At 36.5% G+C, this 16,778-nt stretch overlaps 1 protein-coding gene across 3 annotated transcripts in view; it reads right to left on the reverse strand.

Moving 5' to 3' along the window:
- The window catches only part of KCNT2 (potassium sodium-activated channel subfamily T member 2), a 545,987-nt gene that overhangs the window by 355,228 nt on the left and 173,981 nt on the right, over positions 1 to 16,778 (reverse strand). For all 3 annotated transcript variants that reach the window (XM_043999339.1, XM_043999341.1, XM_043999340.1), the window contains exon 3: positions 16,166 to 16,265. In XM_043999339.1, coding sequence (XP_043855274.1) covers positions 16,166 to 16,265 — 100 coding nt within the window. The remainder of the gene's footprint in view (positions 1 to 16,165; positions 16,266 to 16,778) is intronic.

Here is a 16,778-nt window from a genome sequence, read left to right on the forward strand (position 1 = left end):
TAGTCTTTACAAATCAGCAAATATTTAAAATCAGTTTTGATGACCGAAGGACAAGAATTTTATTCTGGACTTTTTATTTTAATGTCTTTTATAAAAAGAGTCTTTTATGTGAAATAAACTGATTGCCTTTAGAAATAGGTCTTTACTCTCCATGGAGGTGTCTACATAATGTAAAGCATCTACAAGAAACATCAAAATATTCAAACACCAGGATCATTTGTCTAACATGACACTAAAAACCTAGAAGTTTGGCTTCATTAAGCAAAGCATTTGGACAGTTGCTAAAAGTTTTAAGTGCTCCCAGATGCAATAATCTTCTAACAGTAAAAGTTAGGACTCACTAAGAAGTTTGAGCTAAGAAACAGAGTAATACATGCTATCCAGTTTCACATGATTAAGCCATCCTTGGCACTCACAATTCAAATGCTAAGTGTTCTCTTGACAATCCCTTCCAGGACATATTTTTTGACAGTTCTGGCAGTATAATCAATCTCTCACCAAGTGAACCTTTTCACTGCCTTGTCTCTTTACCAAAGGAGCTTTTCCAAAACTTTTTCCCCCATTCCTCAAAATCCCACCCCTACTCCTGTCCTGCTCATTCTCAGAACATTCTCAAAAGGAGACTGTGGCTGCATCTTCCAGAGAAAATAAAGGTTATCTGAAGTAAGGCCTTCCTTAATTCTACTCCTATGTTTCAAATTGTCTTTTTATTTTCACCCATCTTCTCTATGAAGACCACAAGGAAGAGGTTCAACTCAGAGGCTCATCCTGAGAAACTCTCACACCATAACCACCTAAGTCTAGTCCCTTATTCTCTCTTTCCTAAAGTATTGCAATGTTCACTTAATTGTTTTTCCTGCTTCTAATCTCTTCCGTCTCCAATGCATCCTCCATATAGTGACCAAAGTAATGTTACTAAAATAGATTCTTGACCATGCCAATCCTCTATTCAAGAAGCATCAGGTGGCTTTCTCATGGCCTTTATATTAAAGTATAAATTCCCCTACTTGATGTTTAAAGACCTATATAATCTGGCTCAAGCCTATTTATCCTGGACGCTTATATATTATTCTCCATTTTACAATGTGTTCCACCAAACTTGTCTTCTTGATATTCCTCATACACAATATTCCAATTCATCCTCCTGTGCATTTGTATAGCCTATAACTCAAAGCTGGAATCCTCTCTCTCATGACTATTCTGCCTCTTGGATCCTCTGTCTCCTTTCAAGGCTCAGCTCATGAGCTTCCTTCTTCAAGAGGCCTCTTCTGATTACCCTAGGTTGTTCTTGTTCACTCATAGTATAGTTACTGGTATTGGAAAAAGTTATTTTTATAATTAATACCTTGGAACACCCCCCCTCATCATTACAAAGTTCCTTTTGATAAAATAACGTCAACTTTCCTTGGTTCAATAAACCTATAAAATAAGATATTCTCCTCGGCCCTGGCCACAGATATAAACTTGTAGGAATATCAATAAGATAAGAATGGCCCTTCTAAATTCTTGTTTAGGGTGATAAAAACTTGGTCTTGGGGGAAAATTAATAGTTAACATTAGGTTGGGGGGAGTGATCTGTCATCAGCCCTTCATTTTAATATAGCCTACCTCCAAATTAAATTGACTGTTCAGAAGTGATTAAGTATCCCTCAGGAATATGTCTTCTTTGAAAGGCATATAATCTGTGACCCTATAGCCACTAGGGATCTTTGGTCTGAAAGAGAGAGTCATATGACCTCCTTTTATTAATATCCTACCAGCCATATTAATAAAATGATTAAATTACTCAGAAACTATCTCTCTCTCTCTTTTAGGAGGTAATTAGGATTAAGTGACTTGCCCAGGGTCACACAGCTATTAAGTGTTAAGTGTCTGAGGCCAGATTTGAACTCAGGTCCTCCTGTCTCCAGGGCCAGTGCTCTATCCACTGCACCACCTAGCTGTTCCTCTAATTTTTTTTTAATCAGTACACTATATAACTTGCATATCTGCAATTTTTGAAGCATGGGCAATAAAAAGGTTTTAGGGCATGGCATCTATGAACTTGAAAGGTAAAAAACATTACATTTTACTTTCACTAATTTCTCACTTACATTTGTCATTTCCTTCAATAATGAATTTTTTTAAAACAATAAATTATTCTAAGACGGGTCCCTAGGTATCACCAAACTGTCAAAGGGGATAATGTCACCAAAAACAAAACAAAAAACAAAAACAAAACTAAACAAACAAAAAAACCCTAAGAATCTCTGCTATATATACTTAAGAGTAAACATGTATCTACCCAGTAAAATGAAAATCATGGATTACTTGCTCAGGCCTGGTATTTATATCACCAGGGCCTAGTAAAGTACCTGGCATGTACTCATGAGTTAATAAATGTTTTCTGTTTGACTGACTGATTTATTGAAAGGGGACTAGGATTTCAATAAATGGAGTAGATAGAAAAGAATCGCAGTTCTAGGAAACACAAAGACCTAAAAGGGACAATGTTACAGAACCAGGTGTCCAGCTTGGTTGCAACAGAATATGTAGAAGAGGGGGAAGAAAAGTTAAAGGTAAGAGGAAAGGTAGATTACCATCTCTACTCTATTTTCCCTTTTATTCTCAAAGTCTAGTTATTGTCTCTCTTTCCATACTATCCACTTACTCCTCAAATGCTTCCATTTCTACCACTCTGAAACATCTCATAGTAAGGCAACCAATGACCTATGAACTGCTAAAAACTAATGGACCTCTTTTCTCAATCTTCATAATTGTTCTTATGGAATTTAACATGTGGTAAGAATGGGGAAGATCAGGGGTGAAACAGGGATGTCCATTATCACCCCTATTATTTAATATTGTCCTAGAAATGTTAGTTTTAGCAATCAGAGAAGAGAAAGGAATTAAAGGAATTAGAATAGGCAAGGAGGAAACAAAACTATCACTCTTTGCAGATGATATGATGGTATACTTAAAGAATCCTAGAGAATCAACTCAAAAATTACTTGAAACAATTAACAACTTTAGCAAAGTAGCAGGATATAAAATAAATCCACATAAATCATCAGCATTTCTATACATGACCAACAAAGTCCAGCAGCAAGAGATAGAAAAAGAAATTCCATTGAAAGTAACGGTAGATAATATAAAATATTTGGGAGTCTACTTGCCAAGACAAACCCAGGAACTCTATGAACACAACTACCAAACACTCTTCACACAAATCAAATCAGATCTAAATAATTGGAAAGATATCAATTGCTCATGGATTGGCAGAGCTAATATAGTAAAAATGACAATACTGCCTAAATTAATTTACTTATTCAGTGCCATACCAATCAGACTACCTAAAAATTATTTTATACAGCTAGAAAAAATAAAAACAAAATTCATCTGGAAAAACAAAAAATCAAGAATATCCAGGGAAATAATGATAAAAAATTCACAGGAAGGTGGGTTAGCAGTACCAAACCTGGAGCTTTACTATAAAGCGGCAGTCATCAAAACTATCTGGTACTGGCTAAAAAGTAGAGTGGTAGATCAATGGAATAGGCTAGGTTCAGGAAATGCAGTAGTAAATGACACTAGTAATGTAGTGTTTGATAAACCCAAAGACTCCAGCTTCTGGGATAGGAACTCAATATTTGACAAAAACTGCTGGGAAAACTGGAAGATAGTATGGCAGAAATTAGGCATAGACCAACATCTTACACCTTATACTAAAATAAGGTCAAAATGGATACACGATTTAGACATAAGAGGTGATACCATAGGTAAATTAGGAGAGAAAGGAATAGTGTATCTATCAGATCTTTGGAAAGGAAAACAGTTTTTGACCAAACAAGCGATGAGTATATTATAAAATGCAAAATGGATGATTTTGATTATATTAAAATAAAAAATTTTGTACAAACAGAAGCAATGCATCCAAAATTAGAAGGGAGGCAGAAAGCTGGGAAATAATTTTTGAGGCCAGTACTTCTGATACAGGCCTCATCTCTAAAATATATAGGGAATTAAATCAAATTTATAAGAATCCAAGTAATTCCCCAATTGAGAAATGGTCAAAGGATATGAACAGGCAGTTTTCTGATGAAGAAACCAAAGCAATCTATTCCCATATGAAAAAATGCTCTAAATCTCTCATGATTAGAGAGATGCAAATTAAAACAACTCTGCGGTACCACCTGACACCTATCAGATTGGCCAAAATGACAAAAAAGGAAGATAATAAATGTTGGAGAAGCTGTGGGAAAATTGGAACACTAATGCATTGTTGGTGGAGCTGTGAACTGATCCAACCATTCTGGAGAGCAATTTGGAATTATGCCCAAAGGGCGATAAAGCTGTGCATACCCTTTGATTCAGCAATACCACTTTTGGGTCTTTTGCCCAAAGAGATCATGGACAGGGGAGAGGGACCCACATGTACAAAAATATTTATAGCTGCTCTTTATATGGTGGCAAGGAATTGCAATTTGAGGGGGTGCCCATCAATTGGGGAATGGCTGGACAAGTTGTGGTATATGAATACAATGGAATACTATTGTGCTGTAAGAAATGATGAGCAGGAGGAGTTCAGAGAAACCTGGAGGGTCTTGCGTGAGCTGAAGGTGAATGAGATGAGCAGAACCAGAAGAACATTGTACACAGTATCATCAACATTGAGTGTTGACCTACTGTGATGGACTATATTCTTCTCACCAATGTAATGGTACAGAAGAGTTCCGGGGAACTCATGATAGAAGAGGATCTCCAAATCCAAGAAAAAAAAAAAAAGAACTGTGGAATATAGATGCTGATTGAACCATACTATTTCTTTTGTTTTGGGTGCTGTTGTTTTTTTTTTCTATTTTGAGGTTTTACATCACTGCTCTGATTTTTTCTCTTGTGACAGGATTAATGCAGAAATAGGATTAATGTTATTATGTGTATATATATATGTGTGTGTATATATATAGTTATATGTATATGTATATAGATATATAGTTATAACCTATATCAGATTACCTGCTGTCTAGGGGAGGGGGGAGAGAGGGGAGGGAGGGAGAAAAACCTGAAATTGTAAAGCTTGTATAAACAAAAGTTGAGAACTATCTTTACATGTAACGGAAAAAATAAAATACCTTATATGTAAAATTAAAAAAAAAAAGAGTGGTGAAAAATGTTGACTCTGGAGCCCAGGGAATATTCAATCCTTCCTCTGGCACTGACCATTGTCATCTTGGGCAAATGATTGAACCTCTATGGGCTTCAGTTGTCTCATCTCTATAATAAGGGGGTTAGACTAGATGATATCTGAGATACCTTCCAAATTTAGATCTATGATCCTATTGTACCTCCATACTGAAACTATTCTCCTTAGGCTTCTGTGACATTTTATCACTTTAATTTCTTACCTCTCTGATCACTCATTTCTGTTGCATTTGTTCCTGCCCTCTAAATGTCAGCAAGATCCTTGGACTTCTGTTTTTTCTTTATTTTTTTCTCTTGGCAGTTTGAACTACTGCCATGATTTCAACATGTTATTTATGAGAAGATATTTTTGTAAATAACAGCTAAGGACAGTTAGTGTTTGTCTTAAAATATTAGCAGGAATCTGAGATCATTTCCAATTTTATATATATATATATATATATATATATATATATATATATATATATGTGTGTGTGTGTGTGTGTGTGTGTGTGTGCGTGTATATATATATTTATACATATATGTATATATGTGTGTACGTGTATGTATACATATATATAATGTGTATAGATAGATAATGTACATGGTTATTTTCTTTTGTCTCTTCCATTAGAATGTGAGCTACTTGAGGGAAGGGACTTTTTTCTTCCCTTTCTTTGTTTCACAGCACTTAGCAAAATGATTCTCACTTGGTAAGTGCTTAATAAATGCTTGTTGACTGACTGATAACAGAGGTAAGAGTTGGACGACTTGGCATTCTCCAGTATATCAGGGAAAACAAAATGTTCTTTGAACAAATAGGATCACTGAGATTTATAGGAAGTCAGAGTTGGACAATATCTCAGCTATCATCTAATCCAACCCATACCTGAAGAATATTCTCTAAAATATATATGAAAATTGGTCATCTTCCTTTTCCTTGAAGAACTTAGTGATAGGAAATGAATTATCCCCATAGACAATTTATTCGACTTTGACAACTCCATAAGATTTTATATAAAGTGCTTGATAATCCTTAAGGTTCTATGCAAATGCTAGATATTATTATTAATTATAATTGTTATTGAGGTTTTTAAAAAAGTCCTTAGAACATGCTGAATATGTCTTTCTGCCACTGCTACCTAATGCCTAAAGTTCTTTCCTCTAGGGACAAGTAAAACAAGTCTAATTGCTTTTCACCATGACAGCCCCGCTTATTGCAAAAGACAGCTATCTTGACATTTCTTAAAGACAAAGTGATTCAGGGGGAAAACAAAGAGAAAGAAAAACTTGCCAAGCCAATAAAGAATCCAAATGTGCTGGAAGATTGTGGGATGTGAAACATAAAAAGGAAAAGGACAAGTGAATAAACCATTGTTGGAATTTGTTATATTTGAAGCTTCTCCCATATAGGGGCTAAAAATGGATGGTGAGAGAAACTGAACAAGTATAATTGCTTAGATAGGCAAGTCAGAAAATGCTAAGTCCAACATAGGAAGAGACTATTGGTGGAAAGGATTAAAAAATTCCCAGAAAGCAACACACAATGAAATAATTGTAATGATACTCCTGGCTTTATAAGCCCATAATCCAATGTGTAAAATATGGGCAATAAACAAGGTGAAATAGATATCTTAATGAAAGAAAATACTACATTATAAGTAACACTGATGGTTGGATAAATCTGATTCATTACTTGAATACCACAATGGAAAAGAGATGCCTTATTTTAATGGAAAAGAAAGTGAAAAGAGATGGAGCATAATTGTATATCAAAAAGATATACTGATGTGAGAAAATACATCGATCAACATTTGCTAGGCACCTACTATGTGCCAGTACTGTGCTAAGAGCTATATAAGAAAAGGAGCAGAGAGCATTTCTTTGGGTGAAAATTAACAGAGAAAGAAATAGAAGTTTTATCAGTGTGGGAATACATTGTAAATATGAGAGCAGCTAGTGGATAGGGCCCTGAGCTTGAAATCTGACAACTTTGTGAGTTAAATCCAGCCTCAGACACTTACTAATCATGTGACCCTGGGCTAGTCACTTAACCCTATTTGCCTCAGTTCCTCATCTGTAAAAAAAATGAGTTGGAGAAGGAAATGGCATACTCCAGTATCTTTGCCAAGACTATCCCCCAAAATGGAGTCACAAAGAGTTGGACTTGACTGAAACGATCAAACAACAATTGTAACATTAAGTCAAAAAAGGAGAAATGGGTAATGAGTTGTAGAAGCTGATCAAAGCTGGCATAGAATCAAGATATAGTAGTGAGGATTGACTTCAAGTGCCTAAGTATCTGCTGGAGGTGTCTTGCTTAGCTAAAAGCAAAGCAACAAATAAGGGTAACTACTATAATGAACCTGATATGACCAGAAAGATTTAGTTACAGAAATAGAAATGATGAGTTTTCTTTTTTTTTCTTTTTTTTTCTTTTTTTTTTAGTGAGGCAATTGGGGTTAAGCGACTTGCCCAGGGTCACACAGCTAGTAAGTGTTAAGTGTCTGAGGCCGGATTTGAACTCAGGTACTCCTGACTCCAGGGTCGGTGCTCTATCCACTGCGCCACCTAGCTGCCCCGAAATTATGAGTTTTAATAGGAAGTAATGATGTTATGTTTGAATTCGTGATAGATAATAATGGAAACACTTGGCATCATCTAAAACCTGCCCTACATTTAGAGAAAGGAAATTTCAGCATTCGGAGACTGGGTAGAGGTTGCATTCTCTAGACTAGATGTCTACAGAGCAAGTCAGTAAGTAAAGGAATGGCATGTTCTCAAGAGGAGAATTCTTATGACAACACATTATTTCAAAGAGATGACTCTAGGAGTACAGGGAATTTACTGATAAACTCTGATTTTAACAAGTAAATAATTGAAGCTGAATAACAGAAAGTGGCAAAATGTCAGTAGAATATGAGATCCTTGAGGGCAGGGACTGTTGCATTTTTCTCTCTTCATCCCTAGCCCCTATTATAGTTCTTTGCCTTTGTAATAAATTATAGCTGACTGGGTGATAGGCACTTAATAAATGTTTGTAAAATTTATTTTGATCAAATTACACAGTCCTAAAATAATGTAAAAAAGGAAAACCCCCAAAATGAATGATTTTTTTTGAGGGGCAATGGGGGTTAAGTGGCTTGCCCAGGGTCACACAGCCAGTACATGTCAAGTGTCTGAGGCCAGATTTGACCTCAGGTACTCCTGAATCCAGGGCCGGTGCTTTATTCACTGCACCACCTAGCCCCCCCCCCCCCAAATTAATGATTCTTGCAATGAAAGTTAACCAAATCAAATTTTACATTGCTTCTTTTTTCTCGCAAAAGAAAGAGAGCTTCAGGATGGAAAGTACAGGATGGAAATACCTAATAGAAAACTGAAATCCATAATAAAAGGAGATGATCAGAAAACAACTAATAGTCCTCAATGATCAAAACTCACTAGCATAAAATGAACTGCATTCCAGGAGAATGACTCCTTTATAGATGTGATTGCAGAACTGATGTCAAGAACCTTTGAAAACTTGATTTATTCTAACTTGGGTGATGGAGATTGAGTTTTATTTAGTAAAATGCCAGTATGCCCTATTAAAAAATAGTTTCCTAACAGTGTTCTAGGGGAAAATCACCAACTCTAGAGTTACTACTACTGTTGTGATCTTAGGGAAAATGCTGACCCTAGGCTCAAAAAACCTGGGGTTAAATCCTATCTCTTTTGATTACCACCTTTGTGACTTTGAGCAAGTCATTTACTCTTCTGGAACCTGGCAGTTATATGTGAAATAGTAGAGGTTGGTCTAGATGGCTGCCAAGATTCTTTTCATCTCTGTTTATGATTCTATGATCCTAGATGGTAACTAGTGAGAATAAGTAATTTAAAATAAATTATGCCAGATTAATATAAATTCATCTTTTTGACAGGATTTCTAAGAAGGCAGATCCAGACCAGCTGAGGTTATAGTATTCCTGTTCCCCAGAAGCTAGACAATTGACAGGTGTTACTCACCACAATAGGCAGTGATGGGTGTTGGTGAGAGGACAGCTATATGATAGCATGCGTAGATGTACTCAGAAGTAGTCTAATACAAAAAGTGGTCATCAATGGATTTAAGTGAGTCAAGAATGAGATTTCTAAAGAATTGTCCAAACGTTTTATCTTTGGCCCTTTGGTATGCATGAGATTTATCACTGATCTGGATGAATATATGATGGGCATGCTTCTAATATCGTAAATGACACACAATCGAGGTTTAAATGACATATTAGATAACCAAATTGGGACACAAAAAAGTTTCTTCAGGTCAACTAAGATTCACTCAATCCAGATCTACCACTCAATCAAAATTTGGGTCTGTTTACATCCAGACCATTCCCCTTCTTTCCTCAATGAGTTCAGTGCCTGTTCTCACAGTCTTTCTCTCCACTTTCAATTCCTATTCTCATATTATGGGATTTCAACATACATATTAATAATCCTTCAAAGATTCTAATCTTCTAGTTCTCCAGCTTAATAAATTCTTGTGACTTACTCAATTCTCTTCCACCTCACTTCACCTACACACTGAGATAGTCACCGAGATGTGGCAGCTAGATGGTACAGTGGATAGAACACTGGCCCTGAAATTGGGAGGATCTGAGTTCAAATCTTACCTCAGATACTTACTAGCTGGGTGACCCTGGGTTAACTGCACTTAACACCAATTGCCTTAAACATCTAGGGCCATCTCCAGTCATCCTGATATATATTTTGCCACTGGACCCAGAGGGCTCTGGAGGAGAAAGTAAGGTTGGTGAACTTGCACAGCCCTCCCTTGAATCCAATTCATGATACCACTTCCTGATGTCATGGTCCTCTTCAAGAATGAAGGACAGACAACAATAACAACAAGATGATAATATCCATGATCTTGTCATCGCCCACACATGAACCACTTCCATGTTCATAAACTGTGAAATGCCCTCATGTTACCAAAATCTCTCATCACTCTCTCTCTCTCTCTCTCTCTCTCTCTCTGCCTTGCAACCCCAAAGTATCTTCTTTGTCCTCGCTATGATCTCCAATCTCTTGATCCCTTAGATCTTTCCCAGGCTGTCATCCATATATTGGCTACACATTTCTTCCTTCCCCATATCAACTCTTTAAGGTATACATTCAATTCTACACTGTCCTCTTTCTGGTCACTTGCCTAATATTTATATCATTCATCTTGCCCTGCCAAGCATCAGTTTTGGATTACTCCCAACACCTGTTGTCTTTGGTCTCACTCATATCTTGCTGAATAAAGATGGAGAAGATCACAAAACAGGCTGACTGGGTACACTATAGACATGTTACTTAACCTCACCTGGGCCTTCACTACATAAAGGCTTTTTTTTTCCACAAATGTTTGTTGATTCAATATCCCATTCACTACAGCAACTTTTGGAAACTTTTACATCCCTCCTCTAGCCTCCCATACCTCCTTCTCCCCCTACATTGTCCTGTAGGGACCTTGCCTCATATGTCACTTAAAAATTGAGGTCATTCATCAAGAGCTTCTCCTCACCTCTTCTTTCTTATTTCACATGATGCAGGTCCTTTAACAACTATTTCCTCCTTCGCTCCCTCTTCTATGAAGTGGTCACCTTTCTCCCAGCCAAGGCAAACTTGTTTACGTGAACAAGCATTCCTATTTAATCCCATCTTTTCCAGAAGATTGCTCCTCTGTTTCCATTTTCTTCAATCTCTCCTTGTCTACTGAATCTTCCCCTATAGCCTAAAAACATGCCCATATCTCCTCCATACTCAAAAAACCTGCACTTGATCCATATATCTACACTATCATCCAATATCTCACCTCCCCTTTTGTGGCTAAATGACATAAGAAGGCCATGTATGAACCATATGCACAGTTCCTTTCCTCTCACTCCTCTTTACTCTCTACAATCTAGCTTTTGACTTTATTATTCAACTGAGACTACTTTCTGCAAAGTTATCAATGATCTCCTAATTGAGAAATCTAATGGCTTTTCCCTCACTTCTTGGTTCTCTTCCTGTCAGTCTTTGCTGAATTTTCATCTAGGTCTCACCTACTAAACACAGGTGTCTCCCATGGTGGGATCTCTTCTTACTCTCTACTATTTCACTTAGTGATCTCATTATCTCCAATGATTAAATTATCATCTTCCCCTAATGATTCTCAAATCTAGTTATCCAGCTCTAAGCTCTTTTTCTGATCTCCAGTCTAACATCTCTTACTATCTATGAGCCACTGCACACTAGATATCACATAGATACTGTAAATGCCCCAGGTCTCAAACCATTTTCATTATTCCCCTCCTCTTTCCTCAAATCCTGCTCTCTTGTTAACTTCCTTCTCACTATCACCACTATTCTCCCAGTCACCCAGGGTGAAGACCTATGTCATCCTCACTCCTTACCCACCCACCGCATCCAGCACGTTGCCATGTCTTCTGTATTTGTTCTCTTATAGAATTTATTATATATATATATAGATAGATATAAATATATATCTATAGATATATATCTATAGATATATCTATATCTATCTATAGATATAGATATATATCTATATCACCTTTTCTCTTCTGATAATTCTATAATCGTCATGCAAAACCTCATCATATCACATCTGGATTATTGCAATGGCCTGTTTCTTGATCTCCCTGGTATAAGTCTGATATATACTCCAGTATGTATATATATACTGATATATACTCCAGTCCATTCTCCATTCATCTGTCGAAGAAATCTTCAAACACAGGTCTGACCACGTCACCCCTGCCCAATGAACTCTAATGGCTCTCTATCAGCTACAGGATCCAATATAAAATCCCATGTTTGGCATTCAAAACCTTTTGTTACCTGGATCAATTTAATCTTTCCAGTTGTCTTACATCTTACTGACCTCCATGTACTCTACTATCTAGTGACACTGGCCTTCCAGATCTAACAATGACAAGACAATCCATCTATCAACTCTGAGTGTTTTCACTGGCTGTCCTCAATGCTTAGAATCATCCCCCTTCTCTCCCTCCTGGCTCTCCTAACTTCCTCCCATTCCCAGCTAAAATCTCACCTTCTATAAGAAGCCTTTCCTAATCCTCCTTTAATGTTAGTGACTTCCCTCTATTGATTATCTCTCATTCATCCTGTATGTAACTTTTTTTTTGTTAATAGTTATTTCCATGTTGTCTCCCCCATTAGACTATGAATTCCTTGAGAGCAGGAACTGTCTTTTCCCTTTTTTTTCTATCACCATCCTTATCACAGTGTCTGGCACATCATAGTCTTTTATTAAATGTTTCTTGCCTGACTGTATAAAGGAACGAAGTTAGTGATATAGAATTTATTAAGACTAAAAATAAAGTTTTACATCAGGGTTCAAAAGTTCAACTTCATAGGTGATATGTGCCTAGACTTCAGTTCAAGTGAAAGAGACATGAGATTTTAATGTGATGAAAATTAAATGTGAGTCAACAATGTGACTTGGTGAAAAAAGTTAATATGAACTTTGGCTGTGTTCATGGAAACATAGTGTACAAAATGAGTGAAGTTATTATACTATTCACATGCAAATGAAGCAGCTGGAGCAATCAGAAAACTAGAAAAGGTTTTCAAAATCCATATCTCCCTAATTTTCCCTGTTGTCTTCAGGCATAGGCCTTAAGGGTGCTAGGACAAGTATATATGGGATATAGTTTCAAAGTACAGAAACACTCAAATTTTTTCCCCATTCTATGTAATCTCTCCATTAAAAGCAAATATAGATACTTAGGAAAATGTGTAGTTATAATACAGTAGAATTCTAACACATACATATGATTGTTTGAGGAGTGCCATTATTCAAAAGTACTCCCCATACAATATGTTCCTGCACCCTGGAGCCCCATTTCTATGATTGGAAGTATGTAAAGACATAAACAGCTCTAACACAGAACTCATAAGAAAAACTGGCTCCCACAAGAAGTCACAGATTTAGAGTCAGGGGTTAAAAAAATGTACTTAACATAAACAGATGTTTCCTGCAGGCAGTAAAAGCAGACATCCACATACTGTCAATTCTGACAGCTTCTGCTAGTACCAACTTGAAAAGGGACCTGGGCAGGTCCCTTAATAATTTATGTGATACATTGATAGACTGACTAGCAGAAAAAAATGGCATGATTATTTCACTGAAATGTGTCATTTTAAAAAGGTCTTTTAGGGAGGAATATTATACAAATGGATTTATTATAAAGTATTTAATTTGAAATCAATCATCAAGAATCTTTACTAATAATTGATTCAATTATACTAAATTCCACAAGCATGTAAGTGCTTGTAATGTACCAGCAGTGTATTAAGGCTTCTGGTTACAAAAACAAAAATGAAGTAGCCCCTGCCCACAAGCATCTTATACTCTGCTTGAGAAAAACAACTTGTACACAGAAAATATATACAAAGTTATTCTGGGGGTAGGGAAGATACTAAATAAAAATGGCCTAACAAAGGAAGAAGTATTAGAACGAAGCCCTGAAAGAAATTAGAGATTCCAAGGAAAACAGGTGAGGAGGAAGAACATTCCAAGCATGGAAGACAGGCTGTGTAAAGGCTTGGGAGCAGATGTTGAAATGTAACTCATATACAGGGAACAACACGTAAACTAGTTTGACTGGAGCACAGACTATGTGAAGGGAAATAATGTGTAATCAGCCTAGAAAGAGAGGCTAGAACCATATTGGAAAGGAATTTAAATGCCAAAATTAGGACTTCATTTTTAGTCTAAAAGAACTAGGGAGTTACTGGGGCTTACTGTTCAAGTGGGCAATATGGTACGACTTAAGCTTTAGTATTAGTGCTTTGACATCTACGTGGAAGATAAGGCTGGATACAGGGAGGTCGATTAGAAAGCTAGTGCAATAGTCTAGGCAAAATGTCACAAGAGAGATAAGGGCATGTATGCAAGAGATACATTGGAATTAGAATCCGTGAGTTCTGGCAATGACTGGATATGGTAGACTAAGGGAGAACAAAGTTGTGTCTGAGGTTATGAAGCTAGGTAAGTGGAAGGATTGTGGCACCCTTGACAGGAACAGAGGACTTTTAAAGAAAATGAAGTAAAGTTAGTTCTTATAAAGACATAAAATCATAAGAATGGTACTGGAAGGGACCCTAGTCACAACATCTCATTTTACAAATGAAGTAAAATACAAAGAGTTGACTTGCCTCTTTAATATAGAATTAATACAGAATAGAATTTGACCAAAATTCTACTGAATCCAACACTTCTTTCACTGGAGTTGCTTATGAGACATCAAGGTAAAGATGTCCAATGGTGGTGTGAGATCAGAGCTTAGGAGAATTGAGGGCTGGATATGCAGATTTGGAAATAATCTGCAGAGAGATGATAGCTGAATCCAAGGAATTCGATGAGATCACCAAAGGGAGAGGGGAAAGATAAAAGAAAGGAGAGAGGAGAGAGGAGAGAGGAGAGAGAGAAATAGGTTAGGCATATAGAGCCCAAGCATATAATCATACTCATAAGGACATGGACAGTGATCTAACAAAGACTGAGAAAGAATGGTCACAAACAGATAAGAGGAAGATCAGAAAAGAGCATTAATTTACACTGCATAAGCCAACAATTTGATAATTTAAGAAGAGAATAAGAATGGTCAGTCATTTAACAGATGAAAAGATGTAAACTAAATCCAAAGACCTAGGTGAAGAAATTCTACCCAACTCACCAGACAAGTACTGAATACCTGCTATTATGTGAGACCTTTTGCTTGGTATTGGAGAATATAATGATTAAAAATAAAAACAAAAAACTTCCAGTACCTACACTCAAGAAACATATGCCCTAACAGGCCTAGCTGATCTTAGATCCTATTAAGAAGACCAAAATATTCAAAGCCTTTAAGTTTACCAGTTCGGGATTCATTTAAACTGATTAGACCTGCATGACAGAGTGGAAAGAAAACTTAGAGACCTGGGTTTAAGCCCTAGCTCTATGACTCACTACCTGTATTACCCTGGGCAAGTCACTTAACTTCTAGGCTTTAGTTTCTTCATCTGTAAAATGATGTGGGTAGATGAGATCAGTTCCAACAATAAATCTAATTTTGTAATCCTGATATTCATGTTAAGAATGAAAAGACATTTTATCTGTCTCCTCTCTGCTAAGTTTAAAAAGGAGGGCTCAGAAACAGTATGGTGAGTTAACTAGAGGGACAACTAGAATCAAGCTACAGGGCAGTGGGCATGAAGTTAAGTGAATGAAGATATAAATAAGACTAACAAAGATTGGACTTGAACTTTTCAAAGGACAGGAACCCACCCTGTGGAGAGCAACTACAATGATGAGAATAGCAGTGAAGGAGAGCCCTTGGAAGTGTAGATAGGTTAATCCCATATTGGCTCAAGGACCCTTAAGATCTTGGGTTCTTTCAAGTTAACAAGGATTTAGGACATACTTCTGTGAAGCAGTAAAAATCCATGTATGAATGGCTAGAGGTCAGTTTCCCTGAACCTTAGAAGATTGAGCAAAGACATCCAGCTTTAACTTTTTCAGACCTCTTCCGCCTTATATTAAGTGAATAGAAGAAACTACAAGAAAGCAGGGAAAGGGGTAGAGTCAAGGAGGCCAAGGTTCATGCCCTACCTCAGACCAGCACTAGCTGTGTGACCAAGGACCAGTCATTTGAATAAATCTCTCAGTGCTTCAGGAACTATTATATTTTTGCAAACCCAGGGTTTCCCACAGGGATAAAATCAAAGGCCAGACACATACACATGTCCCAAAAATAATGAAAAAAACATAAGGAAAACGACAATAATTCTTATCATATCATGCCTGAAAACTAGATCAAATCAATTTAATTTTAAAAAGACAAACTTTCTCTCTCTGTGAGACTTAAATTCCAAATGGCACAAATTAATAATAATACTGTACTTAATCCATTTCCCAAGAAATCAAAGAAACAATTTTCAAGGGCAAATAAAAAAAGAAAAAAGTTACCATTTATTTCCTTGTGGTGGAGGATCCAGAAGTACTCGAATTATATATAATAAGCAGCTTAATACCTTGAGGGAAAAATTGAACAAGCGTATTCTTAGACCTTTAACAAAAAGAAAAAAAAAATCAGTTTGTTTCAAATTCAAATTCTGTTCAAAAAAGCCTAAAAGAGATATGTCAAAAATCCACCTCTAAATAGAATGCTTATATCGATTGGTATTTAGAACTTACAGTACCCAAATATTCAGAAACCTTTGTGGAATAGCTCTATGGAGAAGATGAATTTCAATTACCCAAAGGTTTTAAAATGTGAGCCTAACCGAGCACATGAACTACACATAAAAGCTCTAGTTACCTGCTGGGATCAAACCCAGACCCTAGAATCTAAACAGCATAAAATCTATGTTCATCTTAGGGGGGTTTAATATTATTACCCTGAATGCTTTTCCCTGAATGCATATGGTCTTTTAGGGCTGAACTCTCAGAGTTGTCTATACTTTGGAAATTCACTCAGTGATCAGGTTGAATATATTTATCATCCTCAATATTTTTATACTTCATATTTATATAGTGCTTTAAGATTTATAAAGCAATATGTATTTGTATATGTATATAT

Source organism: Dromiciops gliroides, chromosome 4 (genome assembly GCF_019393635.1).
Source record: "Dromiciops gliroides isolate mDroGli1 chromosome 4, mDroGli1.pri, whole genome shotgun sequence".
In the NCBI taxonomy this organism is placed as follows: domain Eukaryota; kingdom Metazoa; phylum Chordata; class Mammalia; order Microbiotheria; family Microbiotheriidae; genus Dromiciops; species Dromiciops gliroides.